At 39.4% G+C, this 24932-nt stretch overlaps 1 protein-coding gene and 1 long non-coding RNA gene across 2 annotated transcripts; both read left to right on the top strand.

The window, feature by feature from the left end:
• Positions 1-672: 672 nt before the first annotated feature.
• Positions 673-10601, top strand: LOC119886106. Its single transcript, XR_005441441.1, has 6 exons — positions 673-895; positions 4406-4441; positions 6304-6582; positions 8137-8273; positions 9267-9321; positions 10074-10601. It is a non-coding gene; the product is annotated as an uncharacterized LOC119886106 (long non-coding RNA).
• A 5998-nt stretch (positions 10602-16599) lies between these two features.
• LOC119886085 (butyrophilin subfamily 2 member A1-like) lies at positions 16600-21380 on the top strand. Its single transcript, XM_038696615.1, has 6 exons — positions 16600-16759; positions 18069-18347; positions 18906-19184; positions 19365-19505; positions 19659-19751; positions 20997-21380. Exons 1-6 carry the CDS (start codon positions 16681-16683, stop codon positions 21047-21049), a joined length of 924 nt encoding a protein of 307 aa, XP_038552543.1. The 5' UTR covers positions 16600-16680; the 3' UTR covers positions 21050-21380.
• The last annotated feature ends 3552 nt before the right edge of the window (positions 21381-24932 follow it).

Below are 24932 nucleotides of genomic sequence, written 5' to 3'. Positions count from 1 at the left end.
GAACTGATGCCCTGATCCAGGTCTGGGAGGAGGACGCCCAGGACACCATCCGCTGTCTCATCAGGAGCATGTCCAGATGTTGTCAGGAGTGCATACAGGCACACAGGGTCCAAACACACATTTGCTGTGATGAAAGTTACGCAAGTTGGGTCAGCATGTGATTAAAATGTTTTACTTAGTTTTTCTGTGTGATTTTGAATCCAGCCCTCAGTCAGCTTGTGTTTTTCGTTTCCAATGACCTTTATTATATAATTTTGTTTTTAATGAATGTGCAGTAAAGATTATTTGAGCGTTCCATTATTGAGTAGTTATGATCTTTAGATACTTGGTTCATACTGAGCCCTCAGTCTGAAACCAAAACAACTCTAATAAAGTGTCTGTGTCATGTGACATGTTTCTTATGTCACTTAAATATTCTTAAATGACGCCAACATGAAAAATCTCCATAAATAATGTGCCGACTAACTAACGTGTTTATAAACTGGTGTTTCAGAGTCATTGAGGTGACATGTAAATGTGTTATCTGATGAACAGAATGACTAAAATAATCTTTTCTTTCAGGTCGGGTGACGTCAGAGTGGTTGTGAAAGAAGGGAGTGACGCAATTTTACCCTGTTCCTCAGCAACAAGCAGAACGTGGAGTCAAAAGTCTTTGACTGGAAGAAAGATGGTCCGAAGGAGTTTTCTTTTATGATAGAGGCTCTAACTACAACAACGGCCGTCCAGGTCAAGATCATCAGTTCAAAGGTCGGGTCGCACATTTTCAAGATGAGCTGAAGTACGGCAACGCCTCCATCATCATCAGAAATACGAAGGTGACCGACAGTGGAGACTACACCTGTGATTTTCCAGCTTGAGCCAAGACAGATATTCCACATTCATCTTATTGTTGTTGGTGAGTGTTTTCATTAAACAGTTAATTGATATATTGTTCATCAAGATCTCCAGCTGTCCTTTCAGGTTTGGTTTGACTCCAGCTGTTCTTACTTGTCTGTTTAGTCTTCTGTTACAACACCTTGAAAGTATGACTTTAATTACATATCAGCAATTTGACAATGTGAGAATCACATACAGGTGTTATACTGGTCAATCATGAATTGTTAAATTGAATGAAAATCTCAATATCTGAACTTAACCAAGATGTTGATAAAAGATATAGACTTTGCTTGTGCAGACCACCCAGGTATATTAACAGGTGCAAATAGTCTGTCTGCAAATAAGTCTGGCATCAGGCCAAATTTTTTTCCTGCCGTTACATGGCGGACCAGAACAAACTCTAATTATTTCAGACCCTTGGATGCTTGTGTGCATGTTTAGATTAGTCTGTAGAGTTCGAGACTCCCGTTGGGAGAGTTGTATGATCGATCCCAACATCCTGCAGACATTTTTAAACAAATTGATTATAAGGACACTTTTGCACATGCTCACTGTGCTGCAGTGTGTGCGCGTCCCGACATTTGATCCGCATTCATAAACCTATGGACGCTTATTTTCATTTTCCTGAGAAAATTCAGGGAATCCAATCACGTTTACTGACGGAGGTGTGGCAAGCAGGCCAGAGTCTCGTCTGAATACACTTCAGAACTTTTCAAAGTAAAAGCTCTCAATAAACTCGACATAAAGCATTGCTGCAAAAAAAAAACATTCTCGCACTCTTATTTTGGAGGCACCATCACTTAAGAGGAAGTGAATATGTGAGTAACTGTTGCTGTCGTGACTGAGATCTATTTCAGCACCAGTCACTATCAATTTATTTTAATTTTTTTCTGCTGTCAAAGCATCTGGCCATGGGCCAGATAATATTGCTGGCGGACCGGTTCTGGCTGCTATTGACAACCGCTGCAATAGAAGATGCGGACATGGTGTATATTTTAAAGCACAGACCAGGTAAAGCAACAGTGAACGCACCTGTTGGTGCTGATGTCATTCGGTACCACCATGGTTTTGATAGGTGAAGTCTCCTCCACATGCGCCTCACCAGATGCTGTGAAATCACACACATGCAGGTGTGTTTGTACACTTGGAGAGCGACATGAATTGTTTACACCTGCTTAACGCCAGGCTTTTTAAAAGCCATGTTTCGATTGTTTGACTGGTTTCCACCGTGGTCTAGAGACCTGCGAAGATTAGAGAAATTAACCAGCTGACATAGGCCTATACACCGTACACGATGCACAGGCATCATTATTTGTAACCACTATCTACTATCGCTACTGCTATATAATAACATAGAAAATATGGTCCCTGCGGGGGAAACGCAGTGAGTTCCTCCAAAGGTTCCTAGTTCCGGGGTATAGTTCCTTTGGTCGAAATGCAGCTAAAGTCTGACCCTGTAGCTCCCGCCGTTTCGGCCTGTGATGCTCTTGGTATGCACCTGGTATGACCTGACATCTTTTTCTCCTTTCCCTCCTCTTCCTGCTTTACCTCTACTACAACCACTGACATGTAAGTTCTCCTGATTGGATTGGGCACATTAGCGACCTGCAGCAGTGGCTGTTTTTTAGTTTGCATCGTGTTTGATTAGTTAATTTATCATTTTGCTTTTAAATTTCTTTTTTTTTTCTGCCTTTTTTTTATCATCATGGTCGACCTGCATCATTGTTCAGTAACAGAGTGGACTGCTGGTGTTGTTGTGGTCGATGCATCACCTGACAGATTATCAATCTAACAAGATCCATACACCAGAATCTTTCTGCTAAAACTTAACAACACCATGAGCAGAAAATGATCTCTTGACAAATCCTGTCAACACTAAATCATACAAGTACTATAATTGATAATAAGCTGAGCTTTGATTGAAATGGCTACTCAACAGAAAAGTCTGTCTGATTTATTTAACAAACTGTTGTTAAAGAAAGCAGAATGCATCCTGTCCCTGCCTTCAGTTTCCTACTACAAAACACACACAAACACAAACACTCCTTCATCCCCTTTGTCATTTCACTGCTAAACAGTACTGAAAAATATCAGCTAGACCAACCACGCTGGTAAATATTACCTTTATCTTAGTGGTACTAAAACATGGAGTACTTATGTATTCTGTATTTTTACATCTCCTTTTGATATTTGTGGAATATTGTGTGTGTTGTGGTATCTGTGTGTTCTTACTGTTTCTGTTTTTTACTGCCACAAAACTAATTGTAACTTATTAAGTTACTGGACAATGATATAAATGGAAGCTTTTATTGGACTTTACTATTTGTAACCCACAGACGACGCATTTTTCAGGCTCATTTTTATTTACTTTTAAATGTAAAGGAAATGCAGTGATAAAGTATTCAATAGTAAACTAAATATACTGTATATGCTGGGAAAATGGAAGGACTCATTACATCATTTCCGTAATCACATAACAAAAACATTTACATTTACTTGACGGTGTTGTCCAAAGCGTCGTACAGTTGCTGTGCGTGTCAGAGGTCGCACACTGCAGGGGCACAGGGAGAACCCGGGTCTGTGTGTCTTATCCACTGCACCATCACCAGTGACCTTATGGTTTACTGTCACTAGGATAATGATCATTATGCCTCAACTACTTCTGATTCCATCACTGTTGAACCTGAACAAGCGTTAGGTTAAATAAAGATTTTCCACTTTCACCTGCTGATGGAAACCACAGTCCTTCTCCTTGTTGCCTCCTACTGATGAGGAAGACAATAGTTGGTGGTAATCTGTCAACTGTCGGTCACCTGCCTTTACATGAACATGAAGGTTAATAACATCCCATTCTTAATCCGTAGGGATTAATATGGAGCTGGTCCACCCTCTGCAGCTATAACATCTTCAGCTCTTCTGGGAAGGCTGTCCACAAGGTTTAGGAGTGTGTTCATGGGAATTTCTGACCATTCTTCTAGAAGCTCATTTGTAAGGTTAGGCACAGATGTTGAACGAGGAGGCCTGGCTCGCAGTCTGCGTTCTCATTCATCAACCTATTGCCCAGGTAGCAACCTATCACGGTACCACACTTGATTTCACTGATCACAAATGTTTGTAGAAGCAGTCTGGAAGCCCAGGTGCTTGATTTTATACACCTGTGGCTGAGAAAGTGATTGGAACACATGAATTCAATGATTCGGAGGGGCGTCATAAAACTTTTGGCAATATAGAGTATCTTTACATATCAGTATCAAATGTCTTGTCCACAAATATGCAAAAAACATTTCACATGTAAAAAATACTGTGTGGATAGGATTTTACACAACACAAATGTAAAAATAGTTATTAGTGGACAGTGAAATATTTGTGGATCATAGTACACATTTGTGGATTTTCTTCTCTGGGTTGCAAATAAAGTCCAATTAAAAACTCCATTTTAGATGTTCACTAATGACTCCGTTGCTATACTAATAACACATGACTAGTTCATAACACTGTGCAGTAATTAATGTTCTCATTTGTCTTTTAGACTTCGCCTTTAAAGACAGGAGAGCAGAAATTAGAGGTGAGTGATGATGTCACTAATACACTATACTATAGTTTTAGTACACCCCTCCGAATCATTGAATTTAGGTCTTCTAATCACTTTCATGAGCCACAGGTGTATAAAATCAAGCACCTAGGCTTGCAGACTGCTTCTACAAACATTAGTGAAAGAATGGGTCGCTCTCAGGAGCTCAGTGAATTCAAGCGTGGTACCGTGATAGGTTGCTACCCATTCATGAAATCTCCTACTAAATATTCTACGGTCAACTGTTAGTGGTATTATAACAAAGTGTAACTCAGCCACAGAGTTGCAGGCCACATAAAATCAGAGAGATCAGCGCATGCTGAGGCGCACAATGCGCAGAAGCTGCCAACTTTCTGCAGAGTCAATAGCTACAGACCTCCAAACGTCACTTGGCCTTCAGATTAGCTCAAGAACAGTGCGTAGAGAGCTTCATGGAATAGGTTTCCACGGCCGAGCAGCTGCATCCAAGCCTTACATCACCAAGTGCAATGCAAAGTGTCGGATGCAGTGGTGTAAAGCATGTCGCCACTGTACACTAGTGCGGTGGAGACGTGTTCTCTGGAGTGATGAATCACGCTTCTCTGTGTGGCAATTTGATGGACGAGTCTGGGTTTGGCTGTTGCCAGGGGAACAGTACTTGCCTGACTGCATTGTGCCAAGTGTAAAGTTGGTGGAGGGGGCATCATGGTGTGGGGGTGTTTTTCAGGGGTTGGGCTCGGCCCCTTAGTTCCAGTGACAGGAACTGTTGATGCTTCAGCACACCAAGACATCTTGGACAATTTCATGTCCCCAACTTGGTGGAAACAGTTTGGGGACGGCCCCTTCCTGTTCCAACATGATTATGCACCAGTGCACAAAGCGAGGTCCATAAAGACCTGAAGGAGCGAGTTTGGTGTAGAGAACCTCAGTGAAACCTCAGTTCATCTTGTGAAACTGTCTGGAGTAAAGCAGATCTGATCATCTATAATCTCACTCTACAGTTACACTGATAACTGAAAGATGATTTTCTAATAATTAAAATATTCTTTTCTGTGGTTATATGAAATTAGTAACACAAGATATTTCTCAGTGACAACATGTACACACTTTGGGTTGTACTTTTGTGTTTTATGTTTGAATGTAGCTTGATTAATTCTAAATGTACACCTATACTATCTATTGTAATTCAATACTGCAGCTCTGCTATAAATTCTGCCTCTACGAAGTTTATAATGTTCAGTTTTTGTTGACTGTAGTGGCCCTTGGCATCAATAAATGTGAAATATCTTTGTTATTCCATCCCGCACCGTGAAACTAAAAACAAACAAAGCCACAATAAACCTTAAAATATACACATTAACAACAACACGTCAACATTACACATCACATAATCAATTTTCCACAACATCAACAACAAATCTAAATACACACGTACCTCGCTCCGCTTACCAAGGGTACAAAAATTCAACAGAGGGTTGGGATACGTCATCTAATCCTCACCACAGATTTCATGTGACGTCATTTCAAGATCATTTTTTTCAGCTCAACAAATGTAAAAATTGAGTTTGTCCAAACGTCTGAGCTTCTGTCATGATATGAGTCAGGAACAGTGTTTGCAGCTGTAAATAGTTTCCAGACTTTTGGTAGAAGTTAGAAATGTTTGAAATATCATGTCCTATCTAACAATGCTGGGAGGAGCAACTGAGGCTGATACTGTGCTTTTCTGTTCCTCTGTGTTTTCTGTTAAACACACTTTAATCCTCATTTACAAGCAGAGAAGAGCCGAACAAGAAACATCACAGTGTTACATTTATAATCCTGTTATTGTCCTTTTATAGCTGATGTGTCACTTATTTTCATTTAAACTCTGTTCACAGGTGCAGCTCAAAAGCCGTCTGTTAGTGCACTCGGTCAAACAGCTGATGGGGCCCTGCTGCAGTGTGAAGTTCTTGGTGCTTCTTCAAAACCTACAGTAGAGTGGCAGGACAGTGCTGGAAACAAACTTCCTGCTGAGGAGCCACAGGTCTCAGAAAGAGGAGGCAGCTTCTACATCACCCTCCAAACTACTGTGATGAAGACCGACCGCTATCGCTGTGTAGCCACACAGGAGGAGATCAAACATCAGATTTATACTGAGACCTACGTGTTTATCTGTGGTGAGATTCTTCCTGGTTGTGTTTTTAACATGTCATTCATTTTAATAGTTGTGTTATTAGTATTTAAGCGTCTTCAGACTGAACACAAAGCAGGTTGTGATGAAGACGTCTGCAGAAGTGTAAAAAGTTTCAAACTGAGTGAAAGCTTCACTCTTATACTGAGACTCTGAGACTTCATGAATCTACAGAGATGAGAGGAAGAATGAGAGGGTCTGCAGGGAAATAACAGAAAGAAACTCTGAGATCAGTCTGATCAAACACAGGAACACAAGAATTTAGTAAACTACACTCACAAACCCAGTAACAGATTTATAAATGGCTGCTGCAGCCTGATCCTGAGGATCGACATAAATCTTTTTGTGCAACAAGTGAAAAACAGTTCTGAACTGTAAGAATTATTCAGCCACATTAAGGTTTTGTTAGCTGTAATTAAATAAATAGATTAGATAGAGAAACTTTATTGATTGCAGAGTTACAGCAGCAAAGTCACACAAATGATTCACATAACAAACAACACGAAGACACTCAGAGATGTAGAGGAGATTTCAGTCATTGATGATTTTTATCTAGAAACTGAATTAAAGTAAAAACAGGATCAGACTTTAACTCTAAATATAAACAGGGATAGTTCCTGGTAATAATTTGATACCATGGAGGCAGATACAGGCTTTGAAGCGCAGTTTTTACTAGACGATGCAAAATTACAACGATCAGCCAAAACATTATGACCACTGACAGGTGAAGTGAATAACGCTGATTAACTTGTTACCATGGCAACAGTCAGTGGGTGGGATATATCAGGCAGCTAAACTTCTGGGTCAGATCATCTCTGAAACGGTCTGCAGAGGTCAGTACCTATCAGAAGGGGTGCAGGGAAGGAAAAGCTGTGAACTGGAAACAGGGTCCTGGATGGCCAAGGCTCACTGATGCACGTAGGGAGCGAAGGCTGGCTCCTGTGGTCCGATCCAACAGATGAGCTGCTGGAGGTCAAAAAGAGTCCGTGTGCCTCCACGGGTCAGGGCTGTGTTGGCGGCAAAGGGGAGGCATACATTATGACCAGCAGGGGGTCATAATGTTATGGCTGGTTGGTATGACATTAGTGCCAATTGCAAAAATAAAGATATAAATATGTGTTGATCCGATATAACACAATAACAACACATAAATCAGCCAGCAGCCTGGTCTGTAATCTCACTCCTGAAGTTACACTGATAACTGAAAGATGCTTTTGTTGTAAGTACAAAAGATACTTTTCTGTGGTTATAAGAAATCAGTGACACAAGATATTTCTCACAAACAAAATGTACAAACTTTGAGATGAACAACTTTTGAAACTCTGTGTTTAATATTTGAATTGTCAGAAAATAGTAAAAAACAATCCTTCCACTGTCGAGTCGAGCAGGAGGACATCAGCTCTGAGGTCAACGCTAACATCACTGTGTCGGGTGAAATTCATTGTTATCAAGTAGTTCTGTGTAGGTAATAACCAGTGTGCTGCACATGAGATACAGTTTACATTCTGAGTGTGACTCTAGGTTTTGTTGTGTGTTTCAGAGAAACTGTTTGTGGACACGTGCAGCAGAGGAGTTGTCGCAGGATTGTTTGGTGGAATTTTTTAGGAGCTGTAATTGTTGCTGCTGTTCAAGCTTTTCTTGTAGCTACAAAGTTCATCAAAATAAGTCGTACTAAAGGTGAGTTTATAAAATGGATTGTATCAACATCTGCAGACATCAACATAACTGATACTTAAAAAATCCACTGACACTTTATTTATTGATGATTTAAAAATCAGTATAGTTATAAACACATAACTGTCCATTAAATGGATGTTTCTAGATTTTCCCCAAATGTCCAATTAAGTTTCTTTAAATCTTCTTTAGATCTTTGAACATCATTCACTTATTGTTTTTCCATTTTCTCTCTTTTGAAAGTAAAAGTCTAAATATTCTACTGCTAACATTCTTTGCCCAAATGTGATCCAAATGTGATCTTTTTATGACTGTGTGAACAGTCACATGGAAACTGATCTTTTCCCGTTCGGATTTGGGCCACTTTGATATGTGGTCCAAATCTGATACAGATCGGATCTTTTTAAATGCGAGTCTGGACCATAGACTGTATATAAAAAGGTCTGGACACTCGGTCGGAATTGAATTGATCAAATTTTATTTTTTTATATATTTTATTTATTATTATTTATTTTTAGCAGACACGCACACACTTTTACGTTATTTATTGAATGAAATGAATCTTTTGTATTATATTTTAAGCTTTGCCAATATTGTTGTTTGACGTTCATGCAAATAAAGCTGAATTGAATTGTGAGTTGTGGGGCAGTTGCGTTGTCCAGCACCAGAAACCGAAATGAAAAGAGAAGAAAGTTGTGAACATTTGACATAATTAGGGAGAAAAGTTTCACGTGAGAGGACAATAAAAAACATCTCCTGTGAAAATAAGGAGGATATAAGGAAATAATTCAGCATGAGAACAGGTGTCTATTATATTTATACGGTTTCTTTTTTTGTCTGATTTAACCATGTTTGTTGTTTTTACGTTTGGGAGTCTGCACAGGGTGTTTTATTTAGGACTTCCTTCCGTCAATAATAGACTCTCTGCTGATTCTCTGCGGATTTGTATGTTATAACTGTTGATTTTATGTAATAATATATTTTTCTTTTCTGCAGGTTCTCGTGAGTACAGAAACGGTCATCATTGAGATCCTGCAGAGCTGCTGTCAAGGTGTGTGAGAATCTATAAACTGAATCATGTATATTAGTCTCTCAGATCTAAATAAATTGTAGGTTTTGGACCAACAGAAGACAGCAATGAAAACATGCACACTGTAGCTCCCTTAAAGGGAGAGTAAGTGACTGTAATCCAGTACACCTTTTGTTAAAATCAGCAAATACACTACGTGCACAATTGTTACGTAAGTGAGTATTTCTTTGCATACTTTCCAACTGCAAGCTGTATAAAGTTGAATGGTTATTAGATGTATGAATATCAGGTGATGAGTATTTGTGTAAATATGGAGAGTGTGTCCTAAGGAGATAAACACACTATATCAAGGTGTGCATAATTATTACATAATCATTACTTCAGGTAAAATGGGCCAAAGAAGAGATTTAACTGACAGTGAAAAGTCAGAAATGCTTTTCAGATGGATGGATAATTCTGCTACTGGAGCTGCCTGATATTAGACTGTAGATTACAGTTTTACAATGTCAAGTATGATGATCCAGTCTGAAGAAACCTGCCAATAAACTGCACATGAAGGGGAACTTAACTAACTTTCAAATCTCCTACATCAAATATTCAGTCTTGGAAAAGCTCCCACACTGGCGAGTTCAGACGTTTCTTTAGTGGAAGCAGTTTGTTCCCTCTGCCAGAGTTTAGCCAGTGAACAGTAGTAGCCTCCACCTCTCTGATAAGCATAGCACTTTAAGCTGTTGCTGCACTCATGTAACCTATTTTTTTGTTTTGTTCAACAGAAACACTCATTGATTGATTAACGGACGTTTTAAAGAGTGGTTACAGTGGAATCCGATAATTGCTGCATCCCTACTTTGTTACTTTGTATTTTTCATTGTCTAAAGAATTATGTGTTTTATTCATGTTGTCTTGTTGGTTTTGTTGTTAAGTTTTATTTACATTAAGTGTAACAAACCACTATTTGTTTTCTTTAAGTGAAACGTGTTATGTGCATTTCTTTCCTCAACGCTAGTTTTAAAGAAAGATTGTGTTTTTAATCATATGAAAGAAAGAATACTGGTGCCTTGTTTCAATGACTTGAAGTTTCACTTTCTGGATGTAAGATGTCTGTTTCACTGTAAAGTTCACTGTGTGTGTTTTTTGCACTGGTTCATCACGCCACACTTGTAGATGCATACTGCCCTATGATTGGTCCAAACTAAATGTGAATCAGCATGCTTGTTAGTGAAAAAAGCTCTTACAAATCTGTTTACCTTCATTTCCTGTCTACTTTAAGCTGTTACATAAAAGTGTTAATGTCATACAAACATTCCTAATGGTGTTTTTATTTTGAAGAAAAGAATAACAAAAAGTTGTTATCAGCCTGATTCAACACCTGTTTTTTTTTTGTTTTTTTAGATAATCAAATGTTTAACCTCTTTTAAAATCCTTTGATTTTAAATAAAATACAGTTAATCAAAGGTGTTTTAGACTAAGGAAAAGGTCATTAGTGATGATCCAATCTTGCTTTACCCCATAAATTTAGCAACCGCCAAAGTAACTATTTCCCCCCACACCAATAAAGTCTAAAATCTTTTCCGCTGACATTACATCATAATTTATTAGATGACGATTTATCTGAATCTGCAAAGTAACCAGTACCTAAAGTGGTCAGATAAATACAGTGGAGTAGCTTCATCTATGCACACAGCAGCTCAGATATACCAAGAGCAGATGAGTCTTTTAGTTGAATTCACTTTTATGGATGTGTTGAATGTTGTACAATAAGCATCTACAGTTAAATACCACCGTAGTGCCATAAATACAATAAATGTAGAATTTATTATGTGGATAGTTTTTACATGTGGGCTGTCTCCATCCATCATCAGAGGAGTTGTTGAGAGATGTTTGTTCATTTCGGTCAGTATACACTTTTAGGGAGGGACGTGCACAGGGGGGTTGCTCTGGTTGCCCGGGCAACTGCCCGTTTGCCTTTCCTGACTCAAGTTGCCCTTCCGACTCGCCCTTCCGAGAAAAAAAAATAAAATAAAAAAATAATCGCGATCGCAAAGCCTCATTCACTTCCATTCGGGCACCGAAAGTGAAAGTCAGTAGGGGAAGAGCAAACTCTGTTTAAGTGGCTGCACTGCTGCAGCGCTGCCTGCACGTCAGTCGATTCTGTTCCCTACCGGAATTCCTGTTTCCTTCCTTTATGCAAATCATGCGTAGTTTTGCCCAGTTACCATATGTGATACGTACCAACAGAAGTGAATACTAGCTAGAAGCGCAACTGAATGTACGGGAAGCCAAAAGGTTAAAAAAGGATTGTATTTTTTTCCGAAATCTAAGCGTTTTTTTATTTAATATTTTATTAGAAGCGAGTTTTCCCCATCTGTCAATTCAATCTAGATTATTTATTTTCAAATAAAAAAAAAAATGAAAAAAAAATAAAATAATAATGATTAAAAAAACAATAAACAATAATATAAGGAACTCTTTTTCTCATATGTATTTTGGTGACATTTATATTGTTAATACATTTTGGATACTGTGTTTAGTGCCTTTTTTCAGGTCAGAGCAACTGCCCTTCAAAATTCCTGTGCACGTCCCTGCTTAGGTGTTTAGAATTAAATAGGACATCCACTTTTTCATCTACTGCGATGGACTGGCGACCTGTCCAGGGTGTACCCCGCCTTTCGCCCGATGTCAGCTAGGATTGGCTCCAGCCCCCTCGCGATCCTGTACGCAGGATCAGCGGTTGACGATGGATGGATGGATTTACTAATTTACTTAAGATAGGGACTTTCTATGGTCTCCCGGGTGGCCAGTCGCCGATAGTTGTAACTCACTGACAGCTAATCTGATTTCAGCATTTTGCGGCCGCGGTCCGAGGTGCTGAACGTTTATCTGGACGCAGGTTCGAATCCCAGTCGGGGCGAAGGCTGTAATTCATGATAAAAGATAAACAGCTATTTTTTAATAAAATGATGTAAATTCCACTTCGATGAGCACCTTTCCTTCTGATTAATATGAAATAGTAGCCTACTTGTCAGAGAGGAGAATACTAATGGTTTAAGTATTCAATATTAATTTCAACAGTACTGAGCTGCTGCACTACTTTTTATTTCAAGGAGCATCAGCTCAGTTTAAAAGGTGTACATAATTTTTTGTATAGAGAATTTTTTAAAGCAATGCCCAAAATACAGTTTGTTATATCGGTTTATTATGTAATATTACACAGCAAAAATCATATTTACAATCAAGGATGTTGTGTTAAATTCAAAATTGAATTAAACAATAACTTATTCACCTCAGCTTATGGTCCTCAGGAAGCACAGACTTGTAAATGGCCTTGTTGTAAGTTAGGTATGCTGGCAGAATGTTTGTGAACCGCTTTTGGCAATTTATCCGACCACCGAGGACTTTTAAATAACCAGATCCACGCAGCTAAGGCGTGAAGCAAAGATGTAGTATTGACCAGTGGTGACAACAATCACCTAAGGTCTATCCATACAAAGGATGGCCCTTTCAATTTTAAATGATGACTCTCACCCTCTGCGAAATGAGTTTCAGTTATTACCGTCTGCGAGGAGGTATAAAGTCCCTAGGTGTAGAACGAAAAGACATAAAAGCAGCTTCGTAATAAATGCGATTGATATGCTTAACAAATTGTAGAGGTGTTTTCTCAGATATATACTAGGGGTCTCATGAATTTTTCATGAATTTTTCATAATGATTTTTTATTTTATTTATTTATTTTATCTGTCCTTATGTGTAGTGTGATGTTCTGTGTTGTGTGTTGTTTTTTGTACTGGATGCCATAGAATGTCATTGCACTGTAAAACAAATTTACCTACGGGTATAAATAAAGTAAACAAACAAACAAACAAACAAACATCCACACAGGCGGAGACTTTATCTGGCTTTAGACAACCTGAAGACACTGGAGTAGGGCTGTGCAATACTGACATAAATACTATCTAGATAGTTTCTGGGATGTATATATTTTGGATAATTAGAGAGAGAGAGATATTTGACATCTTTCAAAAATGTGTAAAAGTCATGTGTGAGAGGGGTAGAGGAGGAGACAGAGCGAGTGTTTGGTGTCAGCAGTAAGCCCTCAATTTAGCAGTAAATGTACAGTATAAGTTTCAGTGGCTAATGGATAAAGACAACAGCATCTCAAGACTAAAGTGAAGCTCCTGTGTGTTGCTTGTCAGTGAAAGGGGTTAGCCTAGATGTTAGCATCGACTTCGGCCCTGGAGAACATCAAACTCTCCTCTGTGCTACCCGACAACAGTCCTGAAACCGAACAGGACATTAACTGCTGGTTACTAATGACATTAATGGAAACAGGTCTTATTTATTTACAACTGAAGCATTTCGTGAAAACAATATAAAAGCACTTAAGGCACCAGTGCAAGTATGAGTAAACCTTTTCATCTGTCACCAGTTAAGCTCTGAGTTCTGTTGAAGCTGTTGTCTTAGTGGGTTTGATTCTGTCATCAGTGTAGTTGTGTTTAAACCGGATCTTGTTTTTGTGCCGGTACCTCTGCTGGTTCAGGTCTGTCGTGGACAGCTGACTCCCGGAGCTTTTTATATTCTTGATATTCTGTGCGGTGGTTAGTTTGTGGTCTTTCACAGCAACCGATTGTTGACAGTCAAAGTCGACGTCTAGCTCCATGCAAGTGAGGTCGATCCAAGTCTAGGAATTCAGTCTAACAACTTAACGTTAGACTGCGAGGCTGGTAGCGTCATGAATCTTTCAGCAGCAACATGTTTACTGCATGCATGATGCAGTGACTGATGTGTTTTTTGCAAAGCGAGTGACGTAGCCTACTCGAAAATGTCTACTCACACACCATTAAAACAACAATTAAGATTTATCGTAGAAGATACATGCCCATACATGGGAGAATGTAATTATTTCTCAGTCTCGCCATAATGTCACTCTCTGGTTTACCCCCCGAAAAAGGGATGGGAGCGCAGACACAGTGTCAGTGAGTTCTGGATGTGGAGGCAGATGCTATAATAAAAAGGTCCCTGAGGCTGGAGCTCTGTCCTTACCCTTCTTATATCCTGATGCGGTCTCTGTGCCGGTGGGGCAACAAAAGCAGAAGGCCCAGCTGTGAGGACAAGGATGAAAAACAACAACATTATTAGTGACATGTAGTCATTTTCACACGTTGTATTATTATCACAGATGTTATAATAAATGAAAACATTTTGGCCACAGAAACACATTTAGAGTAGTTTTAAAAACCCATAGTGCTTTTCCATCGCTGGCACCAGCTCATCTCTACTTTGAGTCGCTTTTGGCCCGCCGTCCTCTGTTTTCCATCGCAGGTAGAACCACCTCAGTGTAGCTGGTTCCTTACTGTGTGGTGGCTCAGGGGTATGAGGGGCCGGTCTGGGTGTCAGTGGGGGAACAACAGTAAAAAGGCCCAGCTGAGAGAACAAAGGAAAAGCTAAATTAGCGAGATGTCATAATTTTACAAGACTTAAAGCCACAGCAACATCTTCAGAGTAAAGAAAACATCTTACTGTGTGGTGGCTCAGGTGTATGAGGGGAAGAAGAAGTCTCAGAAGGTGAGAGGGTTCCTGGAAAGATCAATGTATGGTTCAATTAAAACCAAGAAACTCTGTTTACATTTATTTATTAACTTTTTAACACAGCTGTACATCCTTATAGATATGTATAAGACTCTTACAGGCCACAGTGTAGACATTGTTTAGAAGAAAATACAACTGAATATAAAATCTTCCCGTGATACACACCTGGTGCTGAGACCGTCTTCTCCGTTTGCTGGTGACTAGGAGCTCTTTCACCAGAAACTGCAGCTCAGGAGGAAGGGGCTCCTCTCTCTCTACTGTAGGCATGGCGGGCCTACGAAGACAGAATGACAACAAGATAAGAAAAAGCACTCACCAGTATATGTCTGAAGTATAACAGAATTACTACAGAGCATAAGACAATACACTTTATTGATTAACATGAAAGTTTTGCAGATGGAGAAACAAATTACACCGTTTTACCATCTACTAGCGGCTCAAGCAGTTTCCTTCGGGTGTCAGCAGGGGGTCGGTGCAGTGAAGCAGACGGTACTAAAACAGACAACAGTCGCTGTTCACCTGCTAAGTCTTAAAAATTGAATGAGTACTTCATTATAATATAAAAGATAATTGGTAATATAATAGTGATGCACTTCATTCACACATTTTGGTCTGGATGCTCAATTAAAATACTCTTCTTTAGCCTTTATAAGTCTAAGCAGGTGACGCAATATAGATAGATTTTTCTTGCATGAAGACAAAAATGGGTACTTACCCTCGCTACTGAGCAAATCAGTTCATGAACCCTGCTGGTTACCAGGAACATCAGCAAGTGATGATGATGATGATGATGGAGCAGCAGCTGGCAATGCACAAAAAGATTCAATGGTATAACAGATTGGCATTTAATAACACTGTTTGACCAAAATTGTGTTTGAGTGTTCAGTAAGTAAATTTTCCTTGGTGGGTGATGTGCTCTGCATTGCTTTCTCCAGCTCCTCATCACCATCCATCACTGTGACACAGACAGAGAGAATTAGAGTGTTGTAAAAACATGTATTTCTGCTTTGTACTTTGGTTTACAAGCACATGTTCCATGACTGAGTTGTATTTTCTGTATAGCCATGTGCAGAGCTCTGTTACCTCAGATATATACAACCTCATTCAATGCAAGTTTTAATAAAAAAAAGAATCTAACCTAAAATGCTCCTGTGTTGTTTTCAAATTTGAACTGAAAAAACACATAATGTTGATTAAAAGATCATATGTGAATCACAATATTCTTGCAACTCTCCCCTGATGTTACCCAGATGTGCAGCAAAGATAGAAGCACAAATCGATGTCATTCAACAGTAAAAGCTCCGACATTCCCACAGACATGATATCTGCTCATTGTTTATCTAGTCCTTCGTCAAAATGTATAAAAGTCCCTTACCTTTGTTGCATAAAACACAATGTGCGGAGTTGTTGTTGTTGTTGTTGTTGTTCAGCTGGACTTCGCCTCTGTTCTTCTCCAGTCACCGACCGAAAAGACGAGGAGAGACGGAGCTGAAGCGCAACAAAGCGCTGGTGGCCGGAAGGCGCATTATATTACATTCAACAGCCATTACAAAACGAGGAAGTTCGTGGACCACGCGGCATACTGTGCATTTTGTTTTAATTGAAATAACGTTAGATGTAATGTTTAGTATTAGTGTATACTTGCTCAGGGACACGATGGTGGACGGGTCACAGTGGGGAATTGAACCCGGGTCTCTCGCACCAAAGGCAGGCGTACATTTATTTTGAATATCTCAGCTAACAGCAAGTGAAGTTATCTGCACCGTTATCGTTAATTTAAGTTACTTCTCCAACATGTCGACAGTCCAGGAGCTTCTGTTCTTCTGTTTCTGTCTGCTGACTTTGTCTGGAAAAACACCCGGACTTCCAAACGGTAAGAAACATAATGAGCACAAACCTTCACATACGAGGAATTTGCTTTGGTGATGAGGTGCTACACGTAGAACTATATAAATATGGAATGGACAATGCAAGTTATATAATAATAATAATAAAACGGATAGAGAAAAATAATACAACTGTTAGCAGAGAAAGAACAACGTTGCACATATTTACATGTGCATTACTCTGGGTTTGTGTTGTGCAGAAGTAACACAACGGAAGATAATACTGTGTACATAGCTGCAGATGGGAAGAATCTGTTTTTGGGGTGGGAGGAGTCAGCTGCAATCTTTCGTGCTCACCTCAGAGTCCTGGAGGAGTACAGGTCCTGAAGAGAAGGAAGATTGCAGCCAATCACCTTCTCTGCAGAGTGAATGATGCGCTGCAGCCTGCTCTTGTCCCTGGCAGAGGCAGCAACGTGCCAGATGGTGATGGAGGAGGAGAGGATGGACTCAATGATGGCGGTGTAGAAGTGCACCATCATTACATTTATTACATTAATATACAACTTGTTTATATTACAGTACATGTTATTACTACAGTAGTCTTCCACCGTATTATAATGTATTCATTTATATTATAGTATATCATGTAAAATTATAATTTGCAAAGTAAATACAGTTTTTAAGACAAATGTAAGCGTAAAAGCACAAGTATCTTAAAATTGTATATAATGACAGTACTTGAGTAAATGAGTATGTAATACCAGTGCACAACAGTGAAGGTAGCTAATTAGCTTCACCTCTAGATAAAGATTATTTAATTATTAAACCTGACCCTCCACAGACAGCGTCCTCCTGGTTCATTAGATGTTCAGAGTACTTTGGGAGCTGCCCACAGGCTGTTGTTAAAGAGCCATCCAGAGTAGTCCAAGACCTTTTCATATTTGGTTTCATCATCACTACTGCAGAGTTGTGGTGTTAAATGTATTTTGAAATGTCGTCATGATGATCTTCATCATTATGATACAGGACAATGTTTGCATTAAAGTGTACATGCAGATCAGAGACATTAAACTCAAGACTCTCCACTAGTTTCTCCTGATGTGTCTTTAAGGTCGGACTCTGTGGGTCACGATGTAAACGGCACATCAGCCTTTTAAACTGTTGGTGAAACTGTGTTCAGTCAGACTCTAGCACTGCAGTAACGGCAGCACGCTACAGATCACAACATCTCACTCTCACTCTCACTTTAATCCTCATTTACAAGCGGAGAAGAGACGAACAAGAAACATCAGTGTTACATTTATAATCCTGTTATTGTCCTTTTATAGCTGATGTGTCTGTTTACTGTGTTCACAGGAGCATCTCCAGAGCCGTCTGTCAGGACACTTTATCAAACGCAGGACGTGGCCCTGCTGCAGTGTGAAGTTCGAGGTGCTTCTCCTAAACCTACAGTAGAGTGGCAGGACAGTGCTGGAAACAAACTTCCTGCTAAAGAACCACAGGTTTCAGAAAGAGGAGGCAGCTTCTACATCATCCTCCAAACTACTGTGAAGAAGACCGACCGCTATCGCTGTGTAGCCACACAGGAGGAGATCAGACATCAGATTTATGCTGAGACCTACGTGTTTATCTGTGGTGAGATTCTTTAGTGTTCCTTTACAGCAAGTTTTCTTCAACTCGAGTAGTTCACCTGTCACCTGCTCGCTCGCGCACACACTCTCACACTCACACACACAGACAGCCGCCCATCTGCCCCCCAAAGCAGTCAACCTGCAGGTGTAGAGATTTGACAAAATATACGCACTTTGGGGTGAACATGCTTTTGAATTATTTGAATTTAGCTCAACAAAAGCTAAATATTAATCTATAAAATTATATTTTTGTGTAGGGCTGCAACTAACAATAATTTTTTTTTCTTTTTTTTCATTATTCTTTTTAATTTTTGTTTTTAAATGTCAGGAAATAGTGAAAATGCCCAAAGTGATGTCTTCAAATTGCTTTTTTGTCCAACGAAGAGTCCAAAACAAAGTCCAAAAAGATATTCATTGTACAGTGATAAATGGGATTAATAGAGGAACCGTTACTAAAAGTTTTTCTGACTCTTACATACAGTGTACTGGGTATTTTGGGGACAAAAACTACATTTGTAGAGCTCTAACTGTTTGTATTGTTTTCTTATTACTGTGTTCACAGGTGCAGCTGCAGAGCCGTCCATCACGATAGTTGATGTCACAGAGTTTGGGGTCCTGCTGCAGTGTGAAGTTCGAGGTGCTTTTCCTAAACCTACAGTAGAGTGGCAGGACAGTGCTGGAAACAAACTTCCTGCTGAGGAGACACAGGTCTCAGAAAGAGGAGGCAGCTTCAACATCACCCTCCAAACTACTGTGAAGAAGACCGAAAACAACCGCTTCCACTGTGTAGTCCAGCAGGACGACATCGGTCATATGATCAGAAGTAACATCACTGTGCCCGGTGAGATTCATCTTAGTGGTGGTTTTGATGAATGATGAATTTGGCAAAAACAAAAGTGTTGCGTTTATAATGAGGCATGGCCGCCTCAGTAGTAGTTCTGTGTAGGTAATAACCAGCGTGCTGTACATGAGATACAGTTTACATTCTGAGTGTGACTCTAGGTTTTGTTGTGTGTTTCAGAGAAACTGTTTGAGGACACGTGCAGAAGAGGGGACGTAACAGGATGGTTTCTTTGTGGATTCTCTTTAGGAGCTCTACCTGTTGCTGCAGTTCTAGTTTTGCTTGTAGCTACAAAGTTCATCACAGTACGCTGTAATAAAGGTCAGTTTATATAATGGATTGTATCAACATATTCATCATGTGCAGACATCAACATCACAGATACTTGACAGAAACCATCTTGTGTCGAGATGGTCTCGTCCTCTCAGATATACGGTATTAGTTTTTTAAAATTTTATTGCCTTTATTGGACAGGAGCAGCTGAAGAGAGACAGGTAAACGGGGAGAGAAACAGGATGACATTCAGCACAAAGCTGGAGGTGGAATCAAACCCTCACGCTCCACCAGGTGAGCTACCGGACTTATGTTGTAGCCTTTATTTATTTATGAGGCATCTATCTATCTATCTATATAAAAAAACTTTTGTTTAAACAGGAAATGTCCCATTGAGACACAGTCCTGCAAAGCACAAATAAAATACAATTTTTCAACCATGAGCTGAAAAACAATACATTACGTAAATTAAAATACAAGACAGATTTACACACAAAGTTTACAAAATATTTACATGGACAAAAATGCAAAGAGTTTAAAATATATTAAAAAAAACGAAATAAGGACTAAATGTAGAGATCTACCTTCCGTTAATTAAAACAACTGCATATGTCCATCAGAATATCAGATATTCTTTTTTTTTCGCACCAATCTTAAGCTCAGACTGGAGTTCATTCCTGGATGAAGGGCCGTAGTAAGACAGACTCCTCTTTCAAACAAAGTAGTTCGTCAGTAGATCTTAAATATTTGCTTTGCATATGAACAAATTTTAAACAGATATAAGAAGGCAAAAATCCTAAAATAGCTTTATAAATAAAAATGTGCCAGTGTAGCATCCTGCGCAGTTTGAGTGACAGCAATTTACCCTACTGTATAAGATGCAGTGATGTGTCTGATAGCCAGCGTTTGTGATGAACCTGAGAGCCGCATGATAAAGAGGGTCAAGCTTTGTCCAGCCGGATACCCAAGTATTTATAAGTATCAACAAGTTCAATGGCTTCGTCTTGGTTGTGTTAATAGCGAGAGCTGGAACTTTAGTATTAGTAGGTGCAAATATCATCACCTTTGTCTTGTGTGCATTTAAAAGTAGCTTCAAATGAAACGGGGCAGATTGTAATGAGGCAAAGTCTGACTGCAAATTTGCACAGGCAGTCTCGAGTGTAGGGGCACAGCTTCTGGTTCTCATTCTGATTGTTACAAATAAATATAGCGAGTTGTAAAACATAACCGTCCAATAAATGGATGATTCGACATTTTTATTTCCCTAAATGTCAATATTTCGTCTTACAGAGTCTTTAAACAGATCTAAAAGATATTTACCCCATTAATGTCACCGTATTACATTTTTAATCCAAATATTGCACTTATATAAACATTTTATTGTCAGCTGCTTACCATATTTTTACCAATTACTATAATATTGCTATACTAGTAGTTTTGCATTGTTGCTATCATTAAGGGCAGGTTCACACCAAAATGTCCGTTTTCTGAATTGAAAGCAAGTTGACTTTATGTAATATATACTTTTCTTTTCTGCAGGTTCTCCTGAGCAGGGAAACGGTTATCATAAAGATCTTCCAGAGCTGCTGTGAAGGTGTGTGTGAATCTGTAGACTGAGTCACGCATGTTAGTCACAAACAACCAAATACTGTTTTGTTGGACCATTTACATTTACTCATCTGGCAGACGCTTTTATCCGAAGCGACTTACATTTGAGGAACAACATACAAGCGTCAACAGAGCATCAACTACAGATCTACAAGTGACAATACATACAAGTAAGAGCAGCAATAAATACTAGTAGAGCTCATAGTTTATATTAGTATTGGCAAGTTCGAGTCTTTTGACAGACTCGTTCATTCAAATCTCTTTGTTTTTTTGAGTCATTTCGTTCATTTGAACTAGGCTGGTTATTGCGGCGCTGCAGCCCTCTAGTGGGCGATTAAAAAACAGGAAGGCTGCCTGGCTTGCTTTAATTGACAAAGTATAATGCACAAATTCACCTCTTGATTATTGTATATCATCATTATATAAACCCCCCTGGGCCCACAGCCAAATTCAAACCATGTAAAAACCACAGAAATATGCTGTCTATATGTAATCACCACTACTCTGGCTAAATCCGTCCATTGTCACAATCTTTCCCGAGTAGTATACAACCAGACCAGCCACATAAAGGCTGATGTATATAATTACTATCATTATCTCTAAAGTGCTCATTCATACAGCAGCCTAACGTCCCTATCCAGGAGTAAAATATTAATATCAGATTTGCAGTAAATATATTGAAGTAATAAGCTTGATACACTATATGAATAAACACACTCTTATTAAAATTCAACCAATTTAATAATAATCTGGATCGAGCCACCAAGTTCTTAAAGAACTCCAGCACAGAGAGATAATATTAACACATTATATAAATGCAGCAGTTTGGCAGGTCTGGACTCAGAATGGGCCACATCAGGTCCAGATTCTGCAGACAGAGAAACACACATGAGCACGTCGCTCTCAAACACTGCAGGTTGTTCACCAGTCACGAGCTGTGAAACAACAGCTCGGCTCTGTTGATGAATAAAAAGGAAAAGTTACGTTGCGTTCCCTGGCAGACCTGGATCAGCTGTTAGCTGTTTACAGGGCTAACGCTAACGTTGCTACGTGGCTGTGTTTTAATGTTTTAATGACCGGGTCTGTTTGTTTTGGAGAGGAGACGACCTCGGAGGTAATTCGGCTCCAGGTAAACCCTGTCAGGGCTCTGAAGTGGAGCCAGAACAACTCTCATCAGCTGTTAGCTGTAAACACTAGCAAAGTTACAGTAATAACTATAACTTAGCACAACATCACTGCGCTGTAATAACGTTGTGCTTTGTTAAATGTCACATACTTAACAAGAAAGCTATATAATATCAGTCCAGTGACTGTTACCTGACAGCCAACCTGCCTCTCTTTCTCCACAGTAGCTGTCACGTGACAAATGAACGACTCAAACAGACCCACAGTTGAGAGTCGTGAACTAATCAGTTCTGTTTCCTGTGCTGACGGAGCTGCCGTGTGACGAGCGAACGTAAGAGTCCAAGATCCTTCACGCATGCGTGAAAATGAACGAATCACTCACTGAGACGACCCGTTCCTCCCGAGTCATACACACGATTAGGTCTAATGAACGAAACGTTCTTTGAACGACACAACACTAGTTCATATCACATCATTGGAGTAAATACCTAGCGAAGGAAGAGTTAACAAAAAAAGTGCAAAGCAGTACAAGATAATTGTAGGGGATAGAAGAAGAAGAGCACAGGAAGTGCATGTTAGATGTTAGGAGTTAGAGGTGTTATAAGAGGAAGTGTTCTCGGAAGAGATGAGTTTTCAGGAGCTTCTTGAAGTTAGAGCTCTGATGGCGTGTGGTAGCTCGTTCCACCACTGTTGGCAGCATTAGTGACTTGAATCTGATTCTGGAGGCCACGGGGAGCCAGTGGAGGTCACTGAGTGATGGAGTGACATGAGTCCTTTTGGGCTGATCAAAAACCAGATGCGCTGCTGCGTTCTGAACCATTTATAAGGGTTCAGAACGCAGCAGCGGACCAGTAGAAGAAATATTGTCAGCACACTGTGGCTCCCTTAAAGGGATAGAAATGTACTGTAATCCAATACACTTGTAGTTAAATATAGCGAATATTTCCTCAGTTTGCTCCGGTTTTCCTGCACAGCCCAGGCTCTGCAAATGGAAAGCAAAGAAAGTTGTTCCAGCCAAGAGCGAGAGAGAGATCAATTAACCGGTACATTAGACCGCTCTGGACTCCTGGCACTATTAAGAAACAAGCCCGTCTGGCACCAACAACCACGCCACATTAAAAGTCTCTTAAATCCCCTTTTTCCCCGGTTTGAACTTCAGCAAGTTGTCCTGACCCCGTCTACTTGATTTAATGCATTAAGTTGCTGCCATGTGATTGGCTGATTAGCTATTTGTCTTAAAAAGCGGCTGATCCGGTGTTCCTAATAAAGTGGCCGGTGAGTGTAGACTTCTACAATTGAACCTCTTTATGCAGTCAGTGGAGTCGCCACCCTGTTGGCCTTTAAAAGTATTCAGCGCTTCACCCAGAGATTCTCTCATGCGTCTCTCACACTGAGTCAAAACTACTGAATTATCCACTCGATGTTGTTAAAGACATGATGGCATCTAAATGAAATGGACAAAGCTACATACGTATCTCAACACAACAGAGCTTTAAAGGGACCTGGTAAAAGTAGAATGGATCAAATCCAAATATTTATTTCCACAAACTCAGGGGCTAAAACCAAAAAGAACAGGTACCCTAAATAATCAGGTGGCTTGTTAAACCAGCAGATCCCAGATCTGTAATGTAGCCTATATAAAATGTAATGTTTACCTTAACCATGTAGTGCCTTCAAACATTCAAGCCCGCCAGTCCACGCAAAGTCTGGATTTTGGCGGCTGTTTTGTGCGCAAATTTTGTCAGAATATTTGTGTCGGAGGAAAAATCAACAAAAATTCGTTATTTTGTTTTTTGTTTGTTTGTGAAAAGGTTACTGAACTTTACTGAAAATGTTTGCAGGGAAAATCTAATGTTACTTTTTGTATTGGAGTTCACTTGTTTCAGAAAAGTATGTATTTGTAGTGAGAAAACTCAGTGTTCAAATAAGCTACTTAAATGGTCAGTCCTCAATGAATGTATAATTTAATATTTATCATGGTGCCAAGGAGTCAAATACAATGCTGACTGTTATCTTAATCTTGCTGGTGCTGTTTTTGAACAATACAGTGTCATTAGCTTGAATGTATTCAAATTAAATGAAGTTAATTCCACGTATATTATAGTGAATATACAGCTGAACCAGTCTGTCACTTACATGTTAATATGTAATGGTTCTCGCTTTGTTCTAGCAATTGTTTATATTGAATGTGCTCGTTTCTCTTGAACAATAAGCACATTATTCATTATGTAAACAATGTATTTAGTTATAGTTTTATATTTCCATTGTTTCTTAACAAGCCACTGTGTGTATTCTTGAGGTCAAACATGTTGAATTTGAAGATCCCCTATCTCATGTTTTAAGTCACATAAAAGTGACCTTATTAGAATAATAGTTTGTTTCTTATCTGGTTAAAAATGACTGTAAATATGTGTAATTTTAAACGTTTCGTCCAAAACTGCGCTATGATTGGTCCAAACTACACGTGATGTCACACAGCATACTTGTTACTGTACGAAGTTCCCAGTCGGTCCCCAGACCTGGTGAAGTAGCGACGGCTGCTCCAAATGTGTTCACCTTCATTTCCTGTCGTCTACTGAATAAAAGCATTAATGTCACACAGACGTACAGTCCTTTCTTATCCTTCCTGTCAATATTCTGTCTTTTATCTTTTAAAGAAAGATTTTTCTGCGTGGATCTGGTGAATCAATGTAAACGTTACTTCTCTCACTATATTAGAAAACAAATAATTAAAAGGTAACG

Source organism: Micropterus salmoides, unplaced genomic scaffold (genome assembly GCF_014851395.1).
Source record: "Micropterus salmoides isolate LMB-PRFRI ecotype aquatic unplaced genomic scaffold, ASM1485139v1 Ms_hic_scaffold_4, whole genome shotgun sequence".
NCBI classification, from domain to species: Eukaryota; Metazoa; Chordata; class Actinopteri; order Centrarchiformes; family Centrarchidae; genus Micropterus; species Micropterus salmoides.
The sequence above is the reverse complement of the archived record's forward strand: the minus strand, read 5'-3'. Positions and strand labels throughout refer to the sequence as shown.